The sequence below is a fragment of the Myxocyprinus asiaticus genome, chromosome 32, assembly GCF_019703515.2.
Source record: "Myxocyprinus asiaticus isolate MX2 ecotype Aquarium Trade chromosome 32, UBuf_Myxa_2, whole genome shotgun sequence".
In the NCBI taxonomy this organism is placed as follows: Eukaryota; Metazoa; Chordata; class Actinopteri; order Cypriniformes; family Catostomidae; genus Myxocyprinus; species Myxocyprinus asiaticus.
The window spans coordinates 23,726,996-23,747,174 of NC_059375.1; the positions used below are offsets into that span (position 1 = coordinate 23,726,996).

The following is a 20,179-nucleotide window of genomic DNA, read 5'->3' on the forward strand; positions in this document are numbered from 1 at the left end:
ACAGTGTTTAGCTTTTCTTATTCCTGCTCTCCATCAACCACACCCTCTTCTCCATCTCTCTTCTTCCCTCTCTCTCTCCAGTTATGTGATGAATTAGTATTGCATCATTGAGCCAGGTTTATAAACTGACTCCTTGTCATATTCCTGCCAGACCAAATCCTGCACATTCAATGTGTGTGTGTGTGTGTTTGTATGTGTGGTTAGAGAATTCTTTGGCCCTTATGAGAGGAGTGGTCAAAACCACAGAGTGAGAGAAGCAGAGGGATTGAACAAGCTGGGCATGTGGGTGGTAAGATAGGGCCGTGGACAGGACAGCAGATGCCACAGTACACAAGGGGAAGAATTGTGTCTGGAGACTAACTGTGGATGTGTGTGTTTGTGTTGAATTGAACTCCGTGGCTTTGGGTTTTATGAAAGTTTGGCAGCAAAATCACTGTAAATTACCCCCATAAATGTACTATAATGAACCCAGTGGAGAACTTTCTGTAGATGCATAGCTTGTTAAGTGCTAACTTGCTCCTTTCAACCAATGGTTACTATTACTTAAAGACAAGTGAAAGTTATGCTCACCACACAGCCACACATGCACATATATATGCACAGAGTTTACTCTCTGTTACTTCAACACCTTACATAGTGTGGATTTCTTCAATGGGTTTAGTAATAATAATAATAGGCATGAGTGCTTGAGAACCCGGAAGCCATGGCAATGATCGAACGTGAAATCACAATAGTTGCGTGACTTGACTTATTTCAACTTAAAAACATTTCACATTAATCGAAACCCATTAACAACTCTATGCAAATGTGCCAAAAAAGGTGTTGCATTTTAATTTTGTGATTGGTTACGGCATAATTTTCAACGACACCTTGCATTTTGATTCATCAGACAGCAACGTGAGTTAACACTGTATGGTGGCTTTCAGTCTGCGACAGTAAAAGTGCTCAACAGGAGTAGGGATGTGTACACCAAAAATTTTCTTCCTTTAAAAAATCACACTCTGTGTGTATGCATGGAGTGGAATGCAGGGTCCTGAACACTTATATAAACTTACTGAGCACTGATTAGGAAAACTATGGTCCAAATAAAGTGCCAGTCGTGGACTTCGGCTGTTGTAGCCCATCTGCCTCAAGGTTCGACATCACTAAAAGTGTACAGAGGGGTTATCTGAGTTACCATAGATTTTCTGTCAGCTCTGGCCATTCTCAGTTGACCTCTCTCATCAACAAGGCATTTCAGTCCATAGAACTGTCGCTCACTGGATGTTTTTTGTTTTTGGCACCATGCAGAGTAATCTCTAGAGACTGTTGTGCATGAAAATCCCAGGAGATTAGCAGTTACAGAAATGCTCCAACCAGTCAGTCTGGCACCAACATTCATACCACGGTCAAAATCACTGAGATCACATTTTTTCCCCATTCTGATGGTTGATGTGAACATTAACTGAAGCTCCTGACCCATATCTACATTATTTTATACACTGCACTGCTGCAACACTATTGGCTGATTAGATAATTGCATGAATAAAGCCCTGTACGCACATGCAGTGACTTTATCGCTTGATCAGGCTAGTCTCTGTACTATTGGCTTTTAATACTTGACGGACTCTGGGTGTTGTCTTTTTATGCTAGTTTTTATTTCCTACTGTTTTGGTTATTGTATGATGTGTTTGTAGTTGTTTTTATATTTTATTTTCAATGTACAATGTACGCAATGTACTTAAGTGCTACAGTGTAATTCGAAAGTGCTTTATAAATAAATGAGGCTTGAGACTATGAAGTCGATAGTGGACGTTCCTGCTGCTGCCGCTCTAATGTTATTGGTGGACTGCACGTCTGGCCTTTCTTTTGAAAATATGATAACAGATGAGAAAAACTAAGTAAAACTAAGATTTCATTTTAATTTAACAAGGAATCAGTTCTTTTTTTCTTAAAAATGCACATTCTGCAGGGGAGAGTGTTTTTATATAAACTGCAGCAGTGCTCATTGCATCTTATCATTAATAAGATGAACAAACTATCAATGTATGAGTCAAACTCACTCAGACTGCCGACAATTTATTTTCCACGCATCATTTTTTAATATATCCATGTATGTGGTCACATACGAATCATATAGAACAGTGAAATCGCTCACAAAAACTTCTCTCCCTGCACATAACTCAATCTCAAATGAGACGGGTGATGTGAGCTCCTATTGGTTGTCGTTCCCAAAAGTCACTCCTCATTTGCATAAAGTTAAACTTTTCTCAACTTTGTCATGTCGCTCGCCATGCCCACATCTAGTTGTCAGAGGTCAATGTGGCTCGTGTTGCCGGAAGTTGCCAGATCTCATTGACAATGAGGTTGCTTTGTAGCTGGAAGTCGTGTGTGTACGGTGCTTAAATGAAGTTCACCCAAAAATGTACTCACCCTCAGGCCATCCAAGATGTATCTGAGTTTCTTTCTTCATCAAAACTCGTTGGTAAGGTCACGTGTCACATGGAGGAGGAGTCAGGAAGCGCGTCATTGTTTACAACAATGTACGTGATGTGTGACCTTACCAACGAGCTTATGTCATCCCTTGTAGCTAAAAAGTATATAAGTATTGTTTTGTTTCTAAAAATAATCAATCATTTGCATTCAGAAGAACTTTATTTGTCGACTGGAGTCGTGTGGATTATTTTGATGCATCCTAAATATGCATTTTGGACCATCAAATAATGGAGGACATTCACTTGCATTGTTTAGAGGAGGAGCCTGAAATGAAATCCTAAAAGTCTTACATTCTGTTTTGATGAAGAAAGAAACTCGGATACATCTTGGATGGCCAATTAATTATCAGCATATTTTCATTTTTGGGTGAACTATTCCTTTAAGTAAGTGTACAGGTGTTTCTAATAAAGTGCTTAAGGAATGTATATAGTGGTCCTGAGACATGTCTTTGAAGTTGAACTATTTTTTAAACTTGACCTGCCGTTTTAAAAACGTGACGTTCAAGGTGTGAGATGCCTGGAAACACAGAAAGACGTGATGCAATAGCCAAAAGATACCCATTTCATGCTTGTGCACATAGACCAACAATTGAAAAATGGCACAGATGTGTACCTTTTCCTACTTTTTGTGTGATAAATTCGCTTATTAACTTTATCTGTGTAAAGTTATATCCAAGTTTACAACTTTGTTGTCATGACGACGTAACACCAGTATACAGTACCCTGTATGCTGGTAAATCCCTGATTTTATCAAACTAAAATCATGTTTACACATATATTGTTTATGTCTTGTGCCTGTACTTTTGAATCAGTGTGTATTTTATCAGTGTGTATTTTAGCCCCATTCACTTCCATTGTAAGTGTCTAACTGTAACCGCGTTTTTTTTTTTTAATAAATGAGGGGCGAATTTTTTGTGGTAATCAAAATTAAGTGACAAATGCTGTTGATTGACACTAACTTGTATTGAAACCTGAACATTCCTTAAAGAAAAAGGCTGGGAACACGAGACACTCTGAGGGAATTATAGAAAAAACATATTACATTGTACATTTTCGAGTTTAAGCAAGCTATACTTTGTTGAGTTTGACGGAGCATTTGAATGTGTGCTCTCATTTGTATGGTTGTGTGATTGTTTTCATGAGTGTTTTGAGTGTACCTCATCATCAATATGCACACTGAGGTTAAAGACAAAAGTGTCGCATATCAATAAACATTATTGGACTCTGTCGTGAGGGGGCACATTCCTGGTACGTTTTCTTCGGTCACGAATTTACATCCTGGCTGTCGTAGCTGAACAGAGTGTGTGTAAGAGAATATGGGGAAGCCATAGCCATCATGATGACTTCCATCTGTGTTGATTTTGGATTCTGCTCCTCCCCACCAGCATCCCCCAGCCTCCAAATCTGCACCCTAACACACAAACACACGAGGTTTCATTACTGAAAACACACACACACACACACACACAGACAAGCTCATTATCTGTCTGCACTTTCGCAGTCTGTTTTAGACAAACAGCCTCCTTTTTTTAAACACAGGCCACTCCATAATTTCTCCTTTATCTCTCTACTCCCATTCTCACTCTGAATCTCTGAGATGCATGAAGTTTCTTTGCCCAAAATGAACTATCAGTAGGGATGGGTTTTGTTATGATTTTATCGATACCGATATCGATCTGATACTGCTTATCAATACCGATACTTATCCACACTCTTATTGATACTACTCTCCATAATTTGGTGCAAAATATAAAGACATGACATAAAAAGATATGAAAAGATTAAGCAGTTACTTTATTATTACTTTTTTTTGCAGAAATAACAAGTTAAATTGTTTCCTGATTTTCCTGTATATGAGGGAGAAGCAACTGCTACAAATGTCCGGTCAACAAATGTCTGGTGGTGATGTGCTTTAAAACTGCTTCACTAACAGAAGCTAAACTTCAACAATATTACAATTACCAAAGAACTATAGTCATATAGCTTCTCAGAAGCTAACAGAATTAGATAACAAAGAAAATAACTTAAAAACAATATTCATATAGAGTAAAGATATGTAAACAGAACAATATAGAGATTACTAGCATCTCTCTTGTATTATTTGGCCCACCCAAAAATACATCAACAGTTTTTGTTCAAGAAAATGAGCATGTTGACTTTCTTAGGGAGAATCTCTGTCCTCGTCTAGCGATGGAGTATGGGTTGGACTTGGGTGTCTGATTTCTGCTATCCGCTGACGAAGCTGTGGCTGCTGCTTGACTGACGTCTGTGGGATTATTTAGGAACATAAATTAGTAGTGCTTAAAACTGATGCTAACTGTGTCCTGACTGAGTTAATAAATATAGACTTATTTTTATAACGATAAAGAGTGTTACCTTGACTTGACGAGGTTGAGAAACTTGCATTTTTAGTTTGGAAAATCACATCAGCACTGGAGCCGGGAGACTGCACCGAGGACAAGCAGCCGATTGCTAAAGCAGTTAAACGTGCTGCACTGCTTCAGATTTATAGAATGTTGTATTTGTAAGTGTTTCATGAGGTTGCTGGTGTTACCCCCTTTACACGCTACTACCTTTTTACATATATTGCATTTAGCTGCATTTTCATTAAATTCAGTAATGTGAGCCCACACTTTCAAACATTTTGCTCTGTCAGCCATGACTGGGGGAGAATGTAAACATGCAGTTACGCAACGTCAAACGTAATCACCTGACGCTGGCAGCTTCGTCATCATTAGGGGACAGTTAGGAATTTGAAAACGCCTGCTATGATATCATGAATTAACGTTACATAAATATCGATAGCAGCACCGTTTGTCCAGGAGCTTATCAGTATTTCAGTACTGACCAGTCAGGAACCGATACCATTTAGTACCGGATCTCGATACCCATCCCTAGCTATCAGTGACTTTTCATGACAAAGAGTCAGACAGAGTTGGAGAATCAGTTACTTTTGGGTTTAAATGTTCTTTTTCTAGTCCCACAGTGGCAGATGGTGGAGAGTTCCCTAGATCCAGTTGTGCTAAAGCAAAGGGCTTTACTGGATCCCCCCTCCCTTTTATGGAGGGTTAACCACAGTCTGGAATGCGATGACCTAATGCCTCATTGTGTTATGAACAAAAGGAGGAAAAGGAATTATGATTCATGCACAACAATGCATTTTGTCCATTACCATGGAAACACCAATACAGATGCCTATATTGACCCTTTCGTACATCTTTTGTCAATTATATCAAGTGACAGTTTATATAGCTAAGATGATTCAGGAAAATGAGCAATGAGTTGTTGAACTGCTTTTGTGTGGGACTGCTGGAAAGTTTTTGCAAAAGTCTAGTAAAGATTCCCCAAAACATATTTAAAACCTTTTGTAGAGACACAAAGACTTGCAAGCCCTAAAAACTCCACCTTGTGTCTGTGTGTGTGAGCATTGGAGTCAAGTTGTTGTGCATGAATATTGTCCTACATTGACTACACATTCTTTCAAAATTGAGTTAGAGGGGTGCACAGTAATTTTTTGGCTAATTGTTAAACTTTTAAACAGAAAGTAAAGAATAGAATGTAGACTCAAATTGATTAGAATACTCATGTCAGTCATTTCCGTCTTAAAGAAAAAGCTTCTTTATTCTTCATGGTGCTGGGTGCTCATTCATGAATGCTGCAATGCTGAGATCAAATGACCAGCTGAATATTGCTTGATTTATCTTGATAATACCCTAATTGGTCTAATTGGAATTGGGTCTCACTTGCAGAGTAAATTAATCATGGCTGACTGCTAATAGTGCATTTCTGCAATGGCATTGTTTACAGAAAACTTTTGCAGTTGTGTGATTCTGAATCTACGCCGCTAGGTAGGTTTGGCAACTGTCCTGTTTTAGCTGGGACATCGATTATTTTGGCAGAAATAAAGACATCCTGTACGGGATGCCTATTATTTGGAAATGCTCTGCGGATAGACAACATATCGAAGCACTCAAAATGCTCAAGCGCCTTGCATTTGCGTGATGAAAAGTTGGCAAACCTATAACTAGGTTTCAGAATAAATATATACATAATATTACTGTGCACCTATAAATAGAGAGTGTGAAAATGTGATATTCCATATTTTGCTGGACATTATCATATTGTTTTAATATTGCCGTAATTACTGCGTTGTGGCTTTGTATGGCCGTGTTCAAGTGTGTGCATGAATACACTGCAAATTAAGGTAGCCAACAGAGGAAATTTGGAGGCTGAAAGATTGAATGTTTGTAAGAATGAGAGCATTTTCCTGGCTTCCCTGCAAATGAGCAGTCCCAATACAATAGACCCAAACTGACCCAGACGTCTGCACGACTGTTAGCACACCACACAATAAACAGGTATTTGCTGTATACTGTGAGGTGAAATGGTCTGGGAGGAAGAAAGAGAGGAAGTGTGAAAAGAAGTTTTATGCTCATAGGACCCTTTTTTGAAATCACACTCCCTGTTTCTCATTCTCTCTTTGAATTTAGGTCAAGTATGTTCCCTGAAAAAATACCTGATACAATATATATCTCCAATATACTACACATCTGTAAGCACAGACATGTTGATGGAGTAGATGTTGCATGAATGGGAGGAAGTGATTTTTTTTCTAGGTGCAAATGTGCTTCATACAAACTTCAAGCCCGGACCAGAGGTGGAACTATGCCTAAAAATACTTGAGCTTCTCTGGGTCGGAACGCTGCTTCAGCAAGACTCTTCACACTGCAGTTTTTGCCTGGAACTCTGTCCTCCCTTTGGGCTTAGATGCCCAGATGAACTGAAACCATAACAGGCAGTAGCACAGCCTTCTTCTGTGTTTCGCTGAGCAGTTTATGGTTTGATGGGACATTATTAATGCCAGGAAGGAACTGATAAATATTGCTACTGTTTTTGGGGAACTGTTAGACTGTAAATGAATATTTTCCGTTTTCCCGTTTAACATAGTAATCACTTTTCCAGGAATATATTATATTCTGTAGTTTCTGTAGTTTGTACTAGCACAATAAAGTGTTTTCTGTAGCACTAATAAAAGTAGGTCAGAGAAAAGTATAAAAGAGGACAGTAAGAAAAGAAAGTAGCGTCTAAGTCTTGTTTTGGACATGCATGTCAGCAGCCTTACATTTACATATACTCTTAACCACCCAGACAGATGAAGTGAATATGGAGGAGGATTTGTCTGTTTTGGTCCTCATTTTTGTAAAGCCATGTTGTAATGACTAGAGCTGAGATAAAGTATCCTCTGCCTCAGTCAGACCTGAAACACACCCTTCTCTTGTGAGCGACGTGTAAAACAGTACAGTTTTCTTTGTAGCTCTGACTATACCTTTGAACCAAAGACCTCTTTTTACTTAGTGATCCGGGAGTTAAGCCCAACACACAATCAATTTAATGCTGTTCCATTTGTTCATAATATACTTTAGGGGGAAATGAGCAGATTTAGGTCATGCTTAAAAATCCCATTCTGCCCAGCATCAATAGTGTGCACCACACTGAAGCAAATTAGCCATAGTTGGGCTGTCAGGCTACCTTCGTGTTACATTTTCTATTGTGCAACGACCTCCATTTCTTTCAGTTTACATCCTTTCCTAGCCCTGCCTCTTTCCATATGTTTCCAGAGCAAGTGTATCCCAGAATCTCAGGGGAGATGTGCAAGGCTTTTGGTGTGTGTCCATAGCATGAGTTATAGATACAGAGGGAAAATAGAAAATATATGGAACGTAGGGATTTTTTTATTTTTTTTATTTATTTTTTTATAGAGGAAAGTTTGGCAGGGAGAGTGAGAGAGCATCAGTCACCAGTTGAGAGTTGAAAAGCACTAATCTGAGTGAAGTTATTTTTTGGTAAGGTCTGAACATAGAAGGTGTGATCATAATTATAGTTTCATAAGTTTACATAGCCCTTGTTGAATCTGTAAGATGTTAAAGGGTTAGTTCACCCAAAAATAAAAATTCTCTCATTTTTTACTCATCCTCATGCCATCCCAGATGTGTAATTACTTTTTTCTTTTTGGGTGAAAACAGACCAAAATATAACTCCTTTTTCTCTGTACATCTTGACAGCAGTCTCTTGTCGATCATGATTTCAAGCTCGATTACACTTCCTATAGCGTCATCTAGCGCTCTACGCATGTGTCAAGCACTAGGAAGTGTAATCGAGCTTGAAATCATGATTGTGCCTAAAGACTGCAATGGCAAAACGTACAGTGAAAAATGAGTTATATTTTGGTCTGTTGTCACCCAAAACCAACTAGATCACTTTAGAAGACATACAGAGCGGAGATATTCTTCTAAAAATCTTCATTTGTGTTCAGCAGAAGAAAGAAAGTCATACACATCTTAGATGGCATGAGGGTGAGTAAATGATGAGAGAATTTTCATTTTTAAGTGAACTATCCCTTTAAGGTTTTTCTATTTTTATATAAAAGAGATCATATACATTTTGTGTGTGTTTATTTTAGTGCTTTCCTGTGGAACCTACATAACAGATAGTCAAGTATGTTCAAGAAGTCATATAATGGCTGAAATTATTCAAAATGTTCTGTTCAAAAGTTTACACATCCTTGGTTTTAAATAATGTGTTTTGTCTGCTTGAGCACCAGTGACAGTTTGCAGCATTTTGTGATAGTTATATATGAGTCCCCCAATTCCTCTAAGTGGCGTAGCTGGATCTCAACTTCATTGAGCTGCTGTGGGGGAGAACTCAGGCAAACCATGCAAGGAAACCAAAGAAAATATAATACTTAGTCTTTTTTGTCATAAACAGTGGACAGCTTTACTGCCACTTCATTTCTGGGACTCATGCACAACTATCACAAAAGGATACAAACAGTCACTAGCCCCTTTCAGACATGCAGTCTGGTAAATTGCAGTAAAATTGTTGGATTGCCTTTACTGGTAAATGTACCAAATCTGCTGTTCACACATGCAACGGTTTACGTCTTTTTTCCATTTAGCTACTATTCACACATCAGCACCAAAATGCCATTAAACTCTGAGTTGTAGTTAGTTATTTATCATTTGACAAATTTCTTCATCGGCACAGATGATGCTGAATTACATGACACCATAAAATCTGAACAGAATAAAAAAATACAAGGTATCACACACTTACCGACTATGTAAATGTATACAGACAAAAACTGGAAATCACACACTGAATGACTGAGAATCACTCTGACTGTCAAGTCGATCCAATAACAAACTCATGTGGAAACACACACCCCCGTTCTAAGAGGCGCATGACCGATGTAAACAAACATGGATGTACGGGAGCGCTGCCGTTGATGTTGCTGCTTCTTTGTTCTTTGAGTTTTAAAAGAAATTTGGATGTGGTCTTGAGTGGAAAGACGAGACTGCAGCCTGAGTTGGAGTCCACTTTGAGCGCTTGTGTCATAGCCGCACGGTGAAATTTATATTGGCTGCTCACCATATGACTTTATATTTGAGTCATGGAGCATCATACACTATTATATTTCCTCTATAGTCTGCTTTAAAATATCAAATATCTTTTATATGATCAAAGAAAATGGAGTAATTCCACTATCTGTCCAATTTTAGACATTTTTTTGACATTTTTAATTGAATCATCTTCTTCTTATGTCAGCGCGTCCTGACCTGCTCAACCGTTAATCTTACACTTAGAAATAAAGGTTCTTTGGGGTTCTATATAAAACCCTAGGTTTCTTTACTCAGCTCCTAAGAACACCTTTTGGCATATAGGTTCTATTTATAAAGATTTACAAAAAGAAGGGTTCTTTAGGCTGACAATTGCTTATTGTATGTATGTATGTATGTGTATGCATAATTTACATCATTAAAAGTTTTATTTATAAGTAGTTTTGGACAGTACACTACATTTCTTTTGCATTTGCATTTCATACTTGAAAAATACAACTCTTCTTCAAATTTGGGTTTATTTAGAAAAGGATAAATTACAGTTCTCTTTAAGAGGACAAGTTTATCTCAGGATCAATATACAGTCTATTCTTGTCCCATAATGCATACTGTTGTGTTTTATTAATAATAATTTTATTTATCACACATATACAGTGAAATTCTTTTTTTCACATATCCCAGCTAAGCTGGGGTCAGAGTGCAGGGTCAGCCATGATATGGCACCCCTGGAGCAGATAGGGTCAAGGGCCTTGCTCAAGGGCCCAACAGTGGCATCTTAGCAGTGCTGGGGCTTGAACCCCTGACCTTCTAATCAGTAACCCAGAGCCTTAACCACTGCCCCAGTTTATCATAAACAACAAACAGCTTGAGCTTGTATCTGGTTATTTTTTGTCCTATCTACAGTACATAGTGCTAAGGCGCATTTAAACCACGTGCTCGTAGACACACATCTCGCATGAGTGATCAAAACGTGCGAGCATCCTATTTTAAATTTCAGCTGTCATGGAAAGTCGGTTGAGCTGAAAGCCTGAGAGGGTGATATTACCCTGGTAAGTAAGATAAATAAATTAATTTGTTGATTAAGTTTATGTTATTTTTATTTATTTTGACCTAACTCCTTGTCATTTATGACTTACACGTTTATTTTAGCAAGCACAAAGAAGAAAAGTCGACAAAACTGTTTCGTCCAGGCTTGCAATGCTCTCCGCCAGGAGGTTAGTAATTTCACACTTGAATCACTAAAATCTCTTTAGTAATCCTGATGACAGGTTATAATTTTGACTCTGTTATTATAATTTACTTTTCTTATGAAGTTCTGGCCACCAACATCATCATTACATTTACATTACATTTTATGCATTTGGCAGATGCTTTTATCCAAAGCGACTTACAGTGCACTTATTACAGGGACAATCCCCCAGAGCAACCTGGAGTTAAGTGTCTTGCTCAAGGACACAATGGTGGTGGCTGTGGGGATCAAGCACATAATACTAGTTATGTGCTTTAGCCCACTATGCCACCACCACTCTTTCACTTCTCATCAGAGCCATGAGAAGTGAAAGTCAAAAGGGGACATTTGACTTCAAAACAATGACATAAACACTGTCATAAAAGATATGTCTTTTCCCATTATTTTTTTTATTATTTTGTATTGCATTATTTTTATGATACTAAAAATGATTAATTTCTGTTTGCGGTGGCTCTGGAGTGCAGCATTACTTATTTCTTCATACAGATAAAACAAAACACTCCTCATCTTCATGTAAGATTTGAGATGTAATTTAGAGAGATACCAATTTCTTTCTGGTTTTAATTACTCTAAATACTGACACCACATCTATTTCATGTTTCTTGCAGAGATCAGCACATCCATCCTCAACCTAATTTTTCATATGGTGTCAAGACCCCTTAGTGCAGAGAGTCGGCATCAAACTGATGATATGGAGATGGCTGAAGTGAAGATTTCTTTAATTTTTAAAATGGGTTCTATATAGAACCTTTTTGGGGTTCCAAATATGAAGCGAGTGATAGAACCTTTTCTTCTAAGAGTGTACGACTCTGTTCACACATAGCATCAAAACAGAACTTTCCAGATAATGTTACAACTTATCTTTCAGGGAAATAGCCAGTGGAAAATGTAACAGTATTTTTGAACACTGTATGTGTGGAAGCGACTACTTATTTAAAAAAAAAGATAAACATCTTGCAGATTCTGCAATGAGTATGTTAACTTATGAACAGATCTGTACTTTGTAAGAAGAAAATGGAGCAAAGCACTCAGCACCAGTAAAAGCTATTTTCTATTGTTCTTTTCCATCTGCTTTACGTTTCCGCCATTAACAGTACTCCTGCAAATGTATGTATATTATATGTATGATTTTCATGTAAATAGTTATTCATGTTTTTTGTTACTTTTCTACCACATTGTGGTTACCATGGTAATAAAGTGTGCCAGGTGGCAGCCTTGATTATTGGTCCTTTGGTCTCTTGAAATATGTTGTAAGGTCCCTCCACCTGAAAAGCCCTGGAAAATAACAGCCTTTCTGTGAGCTGAAATGAAAGAAGAAATTTAGTCTTTCCATGGGCTAGAGAGAAGGAAAAAAAAGGAAAATGAAAAGCATTTATATGAGTTTGTCATCAGCCATAATTGTTTGCATGCAGCCTGTGAATTGAGGGAGGCCCTGTAGGGCCCGTGTTGTCATGACAACATCAGTTTGTCAAATGTAATTCCAGCAGGGCTCAACTGAGGCCAACATCAGATGGTCTTAAACACATTGTAACTAGGGATGCACCGATCCACTTTTTTCTGTTCCGACCTGATTCCGATATCTGAAATCTCAGTATCTGCCAATACCGATCCTGATCCAATATCAGTGTTGTTGTTTTTTTGCATAATCAGTTTAGAATATCTTTACATTATTGTGTGGAACTAATTGGGTGTGCTCTTTAATATGTAAAGAAACACAAACCTCTAACTACACATTATTTCAATATAAATGTATAGCTTATTAAGAAAAACTTGATTGTTAACTAGTCTACTGTATAGTGTAGCAGCAAAATTAACAGTAATGGTGCGTTCAGACCAGAGGCGTTGAGAGCGTCAAATCGACCGGAAGTCATTCATTTTCTATGGCAGCCAACATCTCTTGACGGCGAGAAGCGGCGCGTCTGTGGCCGGTGCGTCTTGGGCGTTGTGTGCGTCAGAGGAAAGTTCAAGTGTGGGCAACATTATGGTAATGAGCTTTGACGCGGTTCGGCGGCAACCTGTTGGAATATAGAAGTGCTCCGCTCTAGCGAAGTCTAGAGAACACAGTGTAAACTTTGGTTCCCACCAAACAATAGTTCCAAAGACAAAATGGAGGAGAAACTAATTATTGCCGTGGTGGGTTTTCTCGTAATATACGATCTGTCCCTGTTTGCTTACAGGGATATACATTTAAAAAAATTATGCGTGGACAAAGGTGTCTGAAATTGTTGGTGTGCCAGGTGAGTTGATGAAATGGATAATATAGTTTATATAATATTATATATAATATATTGCATGCTAATTTTGGCAACATAGCATGCAAAACCGTGCTGCCTGATCAATCGGTAACACATTTATACCATCAGCGTTTGTCTTTTTATATTTAATTACTTTCTGCCATCGATCGATTTCTTACATTCACATTTAAAAGATTTCATGAGGATATACGCTACTTGTGATAGGTTGGCAAAAAGATAAGGTCGACATGTCTGGATGTTTTGCGGCCCCTTTAAATATAGTTCACAAAACCAAGCATTCCGAACAAATGTTGCCGCCTATTTCAACTATGTCAGAGCGTCTACGAATCTTCGATAGAGTTGTTGGCAGGGCAGCCAGAGCGAATTTTGATGCTCTCGCCTCCTCTGGTCTGAACGCACGGTAATTCAAGTGTTCGGTTGAAAAGGTGTGTTTTATTTTTTTATTTTTTTGATACATTTTTTCAATTTTGTATCTGGATTTTAAAGGATTCAGATCTATGTTTTGTTCAATTTAGTTGTAAGATATCAGCTCACTTTTCATTCACTGTTATTTTTTGGAACCCATTCAGCATAAATATTGTTATAATTTGAAAACAAATAATAATAATAATACATTATTATTATTACTATTATTATTGAATTTTAGAATTTTAAATACAACAGTAATATTGCTCAATTGTGCACCTTTAACTTTAAAACCCTCAGGCTTTTATTTTAACATTCTGAACTCTCCAAGAAGTCCTGTATGTGTCTGTTTGTGGGCAAGTTCACAGTAGTTTAATTAGCTTCTTATTCAAATTCTGGTAAAAATGCACCTCCGGTGCCGTTCTAAATGCATATTATAAGTGAACTAAACTATTGAGCATCTACATCTGAGATGTTGTGCGCTGGTGCTGCGCGTACATATTATATTTGTACTTAGTAAACACAGCCTTTTGTGATTCACAGAGCTATCGCACGTCTTCAAGTGGCTTTGAAAAAAATGCACGAGTCATATGAACTTCATTAATGGTGTTTTTATGGCTCTTTTATGTTTTATTTTGGAGCTTGACAGTAACGAACATGACTAACACACAGTATCTGATTTGGATCGGGCTCGTCGGACCGATACCTGGTCTGTCTAAAAACATCAGTATCGGAGCCAATACCGATCCAGGTATTGGATTGGTGTCATCCCTAATTGTAACACACATATGCACACTCATCTGCATATATACATACAATCTCTCTTTCTTTCTATTTTTCTGTCTTTCAAACAATCTCACACACACTCATAACAAGGGTAAATAGTGTGCTCATTGACCATAGACAATAGGAGTCTGAACTAAAAGCAGGTGTGTGTGTGTGTGTGTGTGTGTGTGTATGGGTAAAGTCACATAAGGGCACGGATATGGAGGTCAAAGGTTCATATAGGCTGTATTCCAAAATCTAGTAAACTGCCTTGCTGTTTACTGCCTAAATAGACAGCTGCCTTTAAGGCTGCATGCTTACTGAAAAGAAACCTATAAAATGACTGATTTGGAACGCTCTACTTGTTCTCTTATACAAATAGTGCTTCTCACACTAAGCATACGGGACACTCGAGTCTGAATGGATTTAATTAAGAGCTGTGTCCCAAATGACGCACTATACACTTACACAGTACACTATGCACTAAGCCTTATAGTGTTTAACACCTTGCACCCCCTTGTTTTGAGCATTAAAAAGGACGATCAAAATACAGTGGCTGTAGTTCATTACTCCATTGTATTACAGGCATAAGGTCTCTTTTTAAAAGTATACACTTGAAAATTTGTTGGAAAAAATAGTTTAAAATTTATTGTAAAGTGATCAGCATTTTATATATACAGTTGTGCACAAAAGTTTGCATACCCTTGGAGAATTGGTAATATATGTACCATTTTTAAAGAAAACATGAGTGAGCAGGCAAAACACATTTCTTTTATTTCTTATGGGATTCATATTCAGCTGTAGGTTATAACAGAATGGCACAATCATAAAACAAAACATGGCAACAAAGAAAAAAATGAAGTGACCCCTGTTCAAAAGTCTGCATACCCTTAGTTCTTAATACTGTGTATTGCCCCCTTTAGCATCAATGACAGCGTGCAGTCTTTTGTAATAGTTGTCTATGAGGCCCCAAATTTTTGCAGGTGGTATATCTGCCCATTCGTCTTGGCAAAATGCTTCCAGGTCATGCAAAGACTTTGGTCGTCTTGCATGAACCGCACGTTTGAGATCTCCCCAGAGTGGCTCGATGACATTAAGTTCAGGAGACTGTGATGGCCACTCCAGAACCTTCACCTTTTTCTGCTGTAACCACTGGAGGGTCAACTTGGCCTTGTGCTTAGGGTCATTGTCGTGCTGGAAAGTCCAAGAGTGTCCCATGCGCAGCTTTCGTGCAGAAGAATGCAAATTGTCTGCCAGTATTTTCTGATAACATGCTGCATTCATCTTGCCATCAATTTTCACAAGATTCCCCATGCCTTTAGAGCTCACACACCCCCAAAACATCAGTGAGCCACCACCATGCTTCACAGTGGGGATGGTATTCTTTTCACTATAGGCCTTGTTGACCCCTCTCCAAACATAGAGCTTATGGTTGTGACCATAAAGCTCTATTTTGGTCTTGTCACTCCAAATTACAGTGTGCCAGAAGCTGTGAGGCGTGTCAAGGTGTTGTCGGGCATATTGTAAACAGGCTTTTTTGTGGCATTGGCGCAGTAAAGGCTTCTTTCTGGCAATTCAACTATGCAGCTCATTTTTGTTCAAGTATCGTCATATTGTGCTCCTTGAAACAACCACACCGTCTTTTTCCAGAGGTTACCTGTGGGTTTTTCTTTGTATCCCCAACGATTCTTCTGGCAGTTGTGGCTGAAATCTTTCTTGGTCTACCTGACCTTGGCTTGGTATCAAGAGATCCCCGAATTTTCCACTTCTTAATAAGTGATTGAACAGTACTGACTGGCATTTTCAAGGCTTTGGATATCTTTTTATATCCTTTTCCATCTTTATAAAGTTCCATTACCTTGTTACGCAGGTCTTTTGACAGTTCTTTTCTGCTCCCCATGGCTCAGTATCTAGCCTGCTCAGTGCATCCACGTGAGAGCAACAAACTCATTGACTATTTATACACAGACACTAACTGCAATTTAAAAAGCCACAGGTGTGGGAAATTAACCTTTAATTGCCATTTAAACCTGTGTGTGTCACCTTGTGTGTCTGTAACAAGGCCAAACATTCAAGGGTATGTAAACTTTTGATCAGGGCCATTTGGGTGATTTCTGTTATCATTATGATTTAAAAAGGAGCCAAACAACTATGTGATAATAAATGTGATCACTATCCTTAAATAAAAGACAGTTTGTTTGCATGACCAAAATTTCACAATTTCTGCCAGGGTATACAAACTTTGAGCACAACTGTGTGTGTATATATATATATATATGAAATATTATAACACTGACCTGGTAGATCTATATAAACACCATGGAGCTAAAGTCACAAGTCTGATAATGTTCTATTTCAAATTTGAGGATGATAACTTTATAACTCTTGAGTTTTATGAAACATTCATTGAAATTAACATTAACTAAGATTAACAAATGCTGTAAAAGTATTGCTCATGGAATTGTATGGTAATAACATGCAGTTAATGAAAACAAAACCGATTGTGAGGCCGTCTGCGATACCCAAGTAGAAAAGGGTTGAATTTCAAAGTGTAGTACTGTCCCAAATAGAACACTTAACCTTTTTTATACTACATGGAAGAATTTGCCTTTTAACAGCTGACAGATGTTTCAAATGCACTTGATGTGTTCCTGTTAGCCTAAGTACGTTAGCCAAACTCAGTTCAACACTTATATCACAAATAATGAACATATTCACACAAAGTGTGGTGACGGTAAAGCATTCAACTCACATTTGTAAGGTGCTGTCTTCACTGAAGTTTTGCTAGTTGCCACATACTACATTAATTACAATTGTTTTGTCAGACCAGCATCACGGCCAGCTAACTCCGCCCCTTAGGCTTGTACTGCAAGCAGCGACCGTTAAGCGCATGAAGCTCCTAAGAACACCTTTTGCCAAATTCCATACTCAATTTGCTTGGTTGAAGAAATACATCATCCGGGTACTTGAAGTACATTTATTTTTATTGCATTATCAGTGTAAATATACTGCTCACACTCCTTACACTACAAAATGGCATAGAATAGAGCAGAAGTGTGTGATTTGGGACACCTTAAGAGTCTTCTGAATGATAATGTAGCTACAAACTAAATGTGACTGTTAGGTATTGCTTTTATTTACAGTACAGTGTTTTTTTGTTTAAACACAGAAGGTGAAAGTTGGCTAATTCAGTTACATTAGGGAAAGTGTCCATATTACTAAAAGCCTGCCTCCAGACGCTAATAAAGAACCGCACGCAGTCCTGGACTCTTTCTCCAAAGTCTTGCTCTCTTTTACTGTTTATTTTTTTGTCTGGCCAGCCTTTTGATTCTTCTTTGATCATTCTGATCTGTAGTTCAGTATTTGCCTATAAAGTAAAAAAAGTATTTGTTTGTTTTTGTCTCTTGTTCTTGTCTTTCTTTGATTCCTACTTTTAAACATTTTCACATTTTACTTTCCTTCCTTTTACTCATGACCAACTGCTTTTTTACCTTTACCTAGATGTTTTGTTTCTTAACATACCTTTTGCCTCTTGCCACAGATTTGAATGCTGTGGATCCTTGGTTGGTTTGTGTCAGTCCCACTGTGATGTGCTTTCTACTGTGGCAGTCCAACAAAGCTGAAAACAAAGATTTTAGTGCTATATAAACAGATAAGCGCCAAGATAGATTTCAGATGATATGGACGATGCCTTGTTAGTCATTTTTATATTAGCCTTTGAAGTTTCATGACTGCAAACATTTATTGGAGCCAGTGAAGCTGTTAGATCACAAATATTTTTTGTCCTCACATTTCTAAGATCAACAAAAAAGCACTGTAATCCAGCAAGCTAAATGGTTGAGCTGACCACTTTCTCTCTCTGTCTTTCCCTCTGCCCCAAAGCCTCCAGACAATGGGCCTCCTCCTTTGCCAAGCTCCTCTCTTCCTGAAGGTTATTATGAGGAAGCTGTACCGCTGAGCCCTGGGAAAGCCCCAGAGTACATCACCTCAAGTGAGGACACACATTTTGAACATTACACTGTTATGTATGCATAGTAGTACATATACAGTATTATGTGTGTTTATTATACAGCTCTGTGGAATACTTGATTGTGATTGGTTAGTTGCTGCATTCTTCAGTTAAATATAACAGCTAAACTGTATATTTGAATGTTATTCCTGGCAGCCATTCTACCACATTGTGCTAGTTTCATGTCTCTTGTATTTCTTCTCACTTAATGAAATATTTTCAACTCAAATCAATATTGTTATTTCCTCTTATTGATTTATTTGGTAAATAGCCATGTAATAAGCAGGATAATCTGCAATAAGCCATTCATTATAGTAAAATAAAGGAGAAAAAAAAGAAAGAGTGACAATTTTGCATTAATTTCAATTTTTAATCTGAGTCCCAACAATTTTTTCAGATTATGACTCTGATGCCATGAGCAGTTCGTATGAGTCATATGATGAGGAAGAGGAGGATGGGAAGGGACAGAAGATGCGTCACCAGTGGCCATCTGAGGAGGCCTCCATGGACCTGGTGAAGGATGCGCGTATCTGTGCCTTCTTGTTGCGAAAGAAACGTTTTGGACAGTGGACCAAACTGCTCTGTGTCATAAAGGACAACAAACTGTTGGTGAGCTCACGCAAACACTGATAGAAACACATACACATCTTGAATTTCTGCCCTATTCTACTAAATTTGTGACTTAGTGCTCACTTTGAGCTTGTAACTAACAACGATTTCTGAGAAAATCTTTAAAGCTGAACAGCTTAATTTAACTAGGCTTAATTTTGCTAGCTAAGATCTTTCTCTTATGTGTCACTCTCTTACTCTTAGTGCTATAAGTCCTCTAAAGACCAGACTCCGCAGATGGAGCTCCTTCTGTCTGGTTGCAGTATCACTCACATTCCCAAAGATGGCAAGAAGAAGAAGCACGAACTGAAGATTGTCCATCAGGGTGCTGATGCTCTGGTGCTGGCCGTCCAGAGCAAAGAGCAGGCTGAAGAGTGGCTTAAGGTAACCAGAGCAAAAGTTGGGCAGTGCTAGGCAATACATCTGTATTATGAGTGTTATGAGTGTTATGAGATTATTTTTTGTTCATAGGATTGTACTAATTAGATGCTAAAACTGAAACTAAAACAATTTTAACAGCTTAAAGACCCCATGAATTCAAAATTGGAGTTATATGGCTTTAGCTTTAGCTCATGTGTGTTTGCTTATAGGTCATCTGTATGATAGTGCACTCCTAATTGTTGACAAAATTAACTTGTAGAAAATATACCCATTTAAAATTTAAAGTTGCTCTTTTCTGGGACAACGGACCAAAAATATTGATGACTCATCTTGCACTACACTGATTTTTGTCCAATCAAATGCTCTCTAGAATGAGAATATCCCTGCCACTAATACCACCTGTATTACTAAAATTAGCAATCTTCATGTCCAATTGTTCCATGTTTGTGTTCAGTTGAATTTTTGAGGTTAAAAAAACATGTTGCCATTTGGATACAAAATACAACACATACTACTACATCTTTGTTCTCGGAACATTAATACTGTATATTTAGATATTTTATGTCTGGCCACAGTTCATTCCACCTCCGTGTCTCGTGAGAGCCTAACATCTAAGAAGTGTTTCTTGGTCTCAG

At 38.0% G+C, this 20,179-nt stretch overlaps 1 protein-coding gene across 5 annotated transcripts in view; it reads left to right on the plus strand.

The window, feature by feature from the left end:
• Nucleotides 1-20,179, plus strand: part of afap1 (actin filament associated protein 1) — a 111,626-nt gene that overhangs the window by 50,398 nt on the left and 41,049 nt on the right. For all 5 annotated transcript variants that reach the window (XM_051666459.1, XM_051666458.1, XM_051666460.1 and 2 more), the window contains 3 exons: nt 18,428-18,536; nt 18,952-19,163; nt 19,368-19,547. In XM_051666459.1, coding sequence (XP_051522419.1) covers nt 18,428-18,536; nt 18,952-19,163; nt 19,368-19,547 — 501 coding nt within the window. The remainder of the gene's footprint in view (nt 1-18,427; nt 18,537-18,951; nt 19,164-19,367; nt 19,548-20,179) is intronic.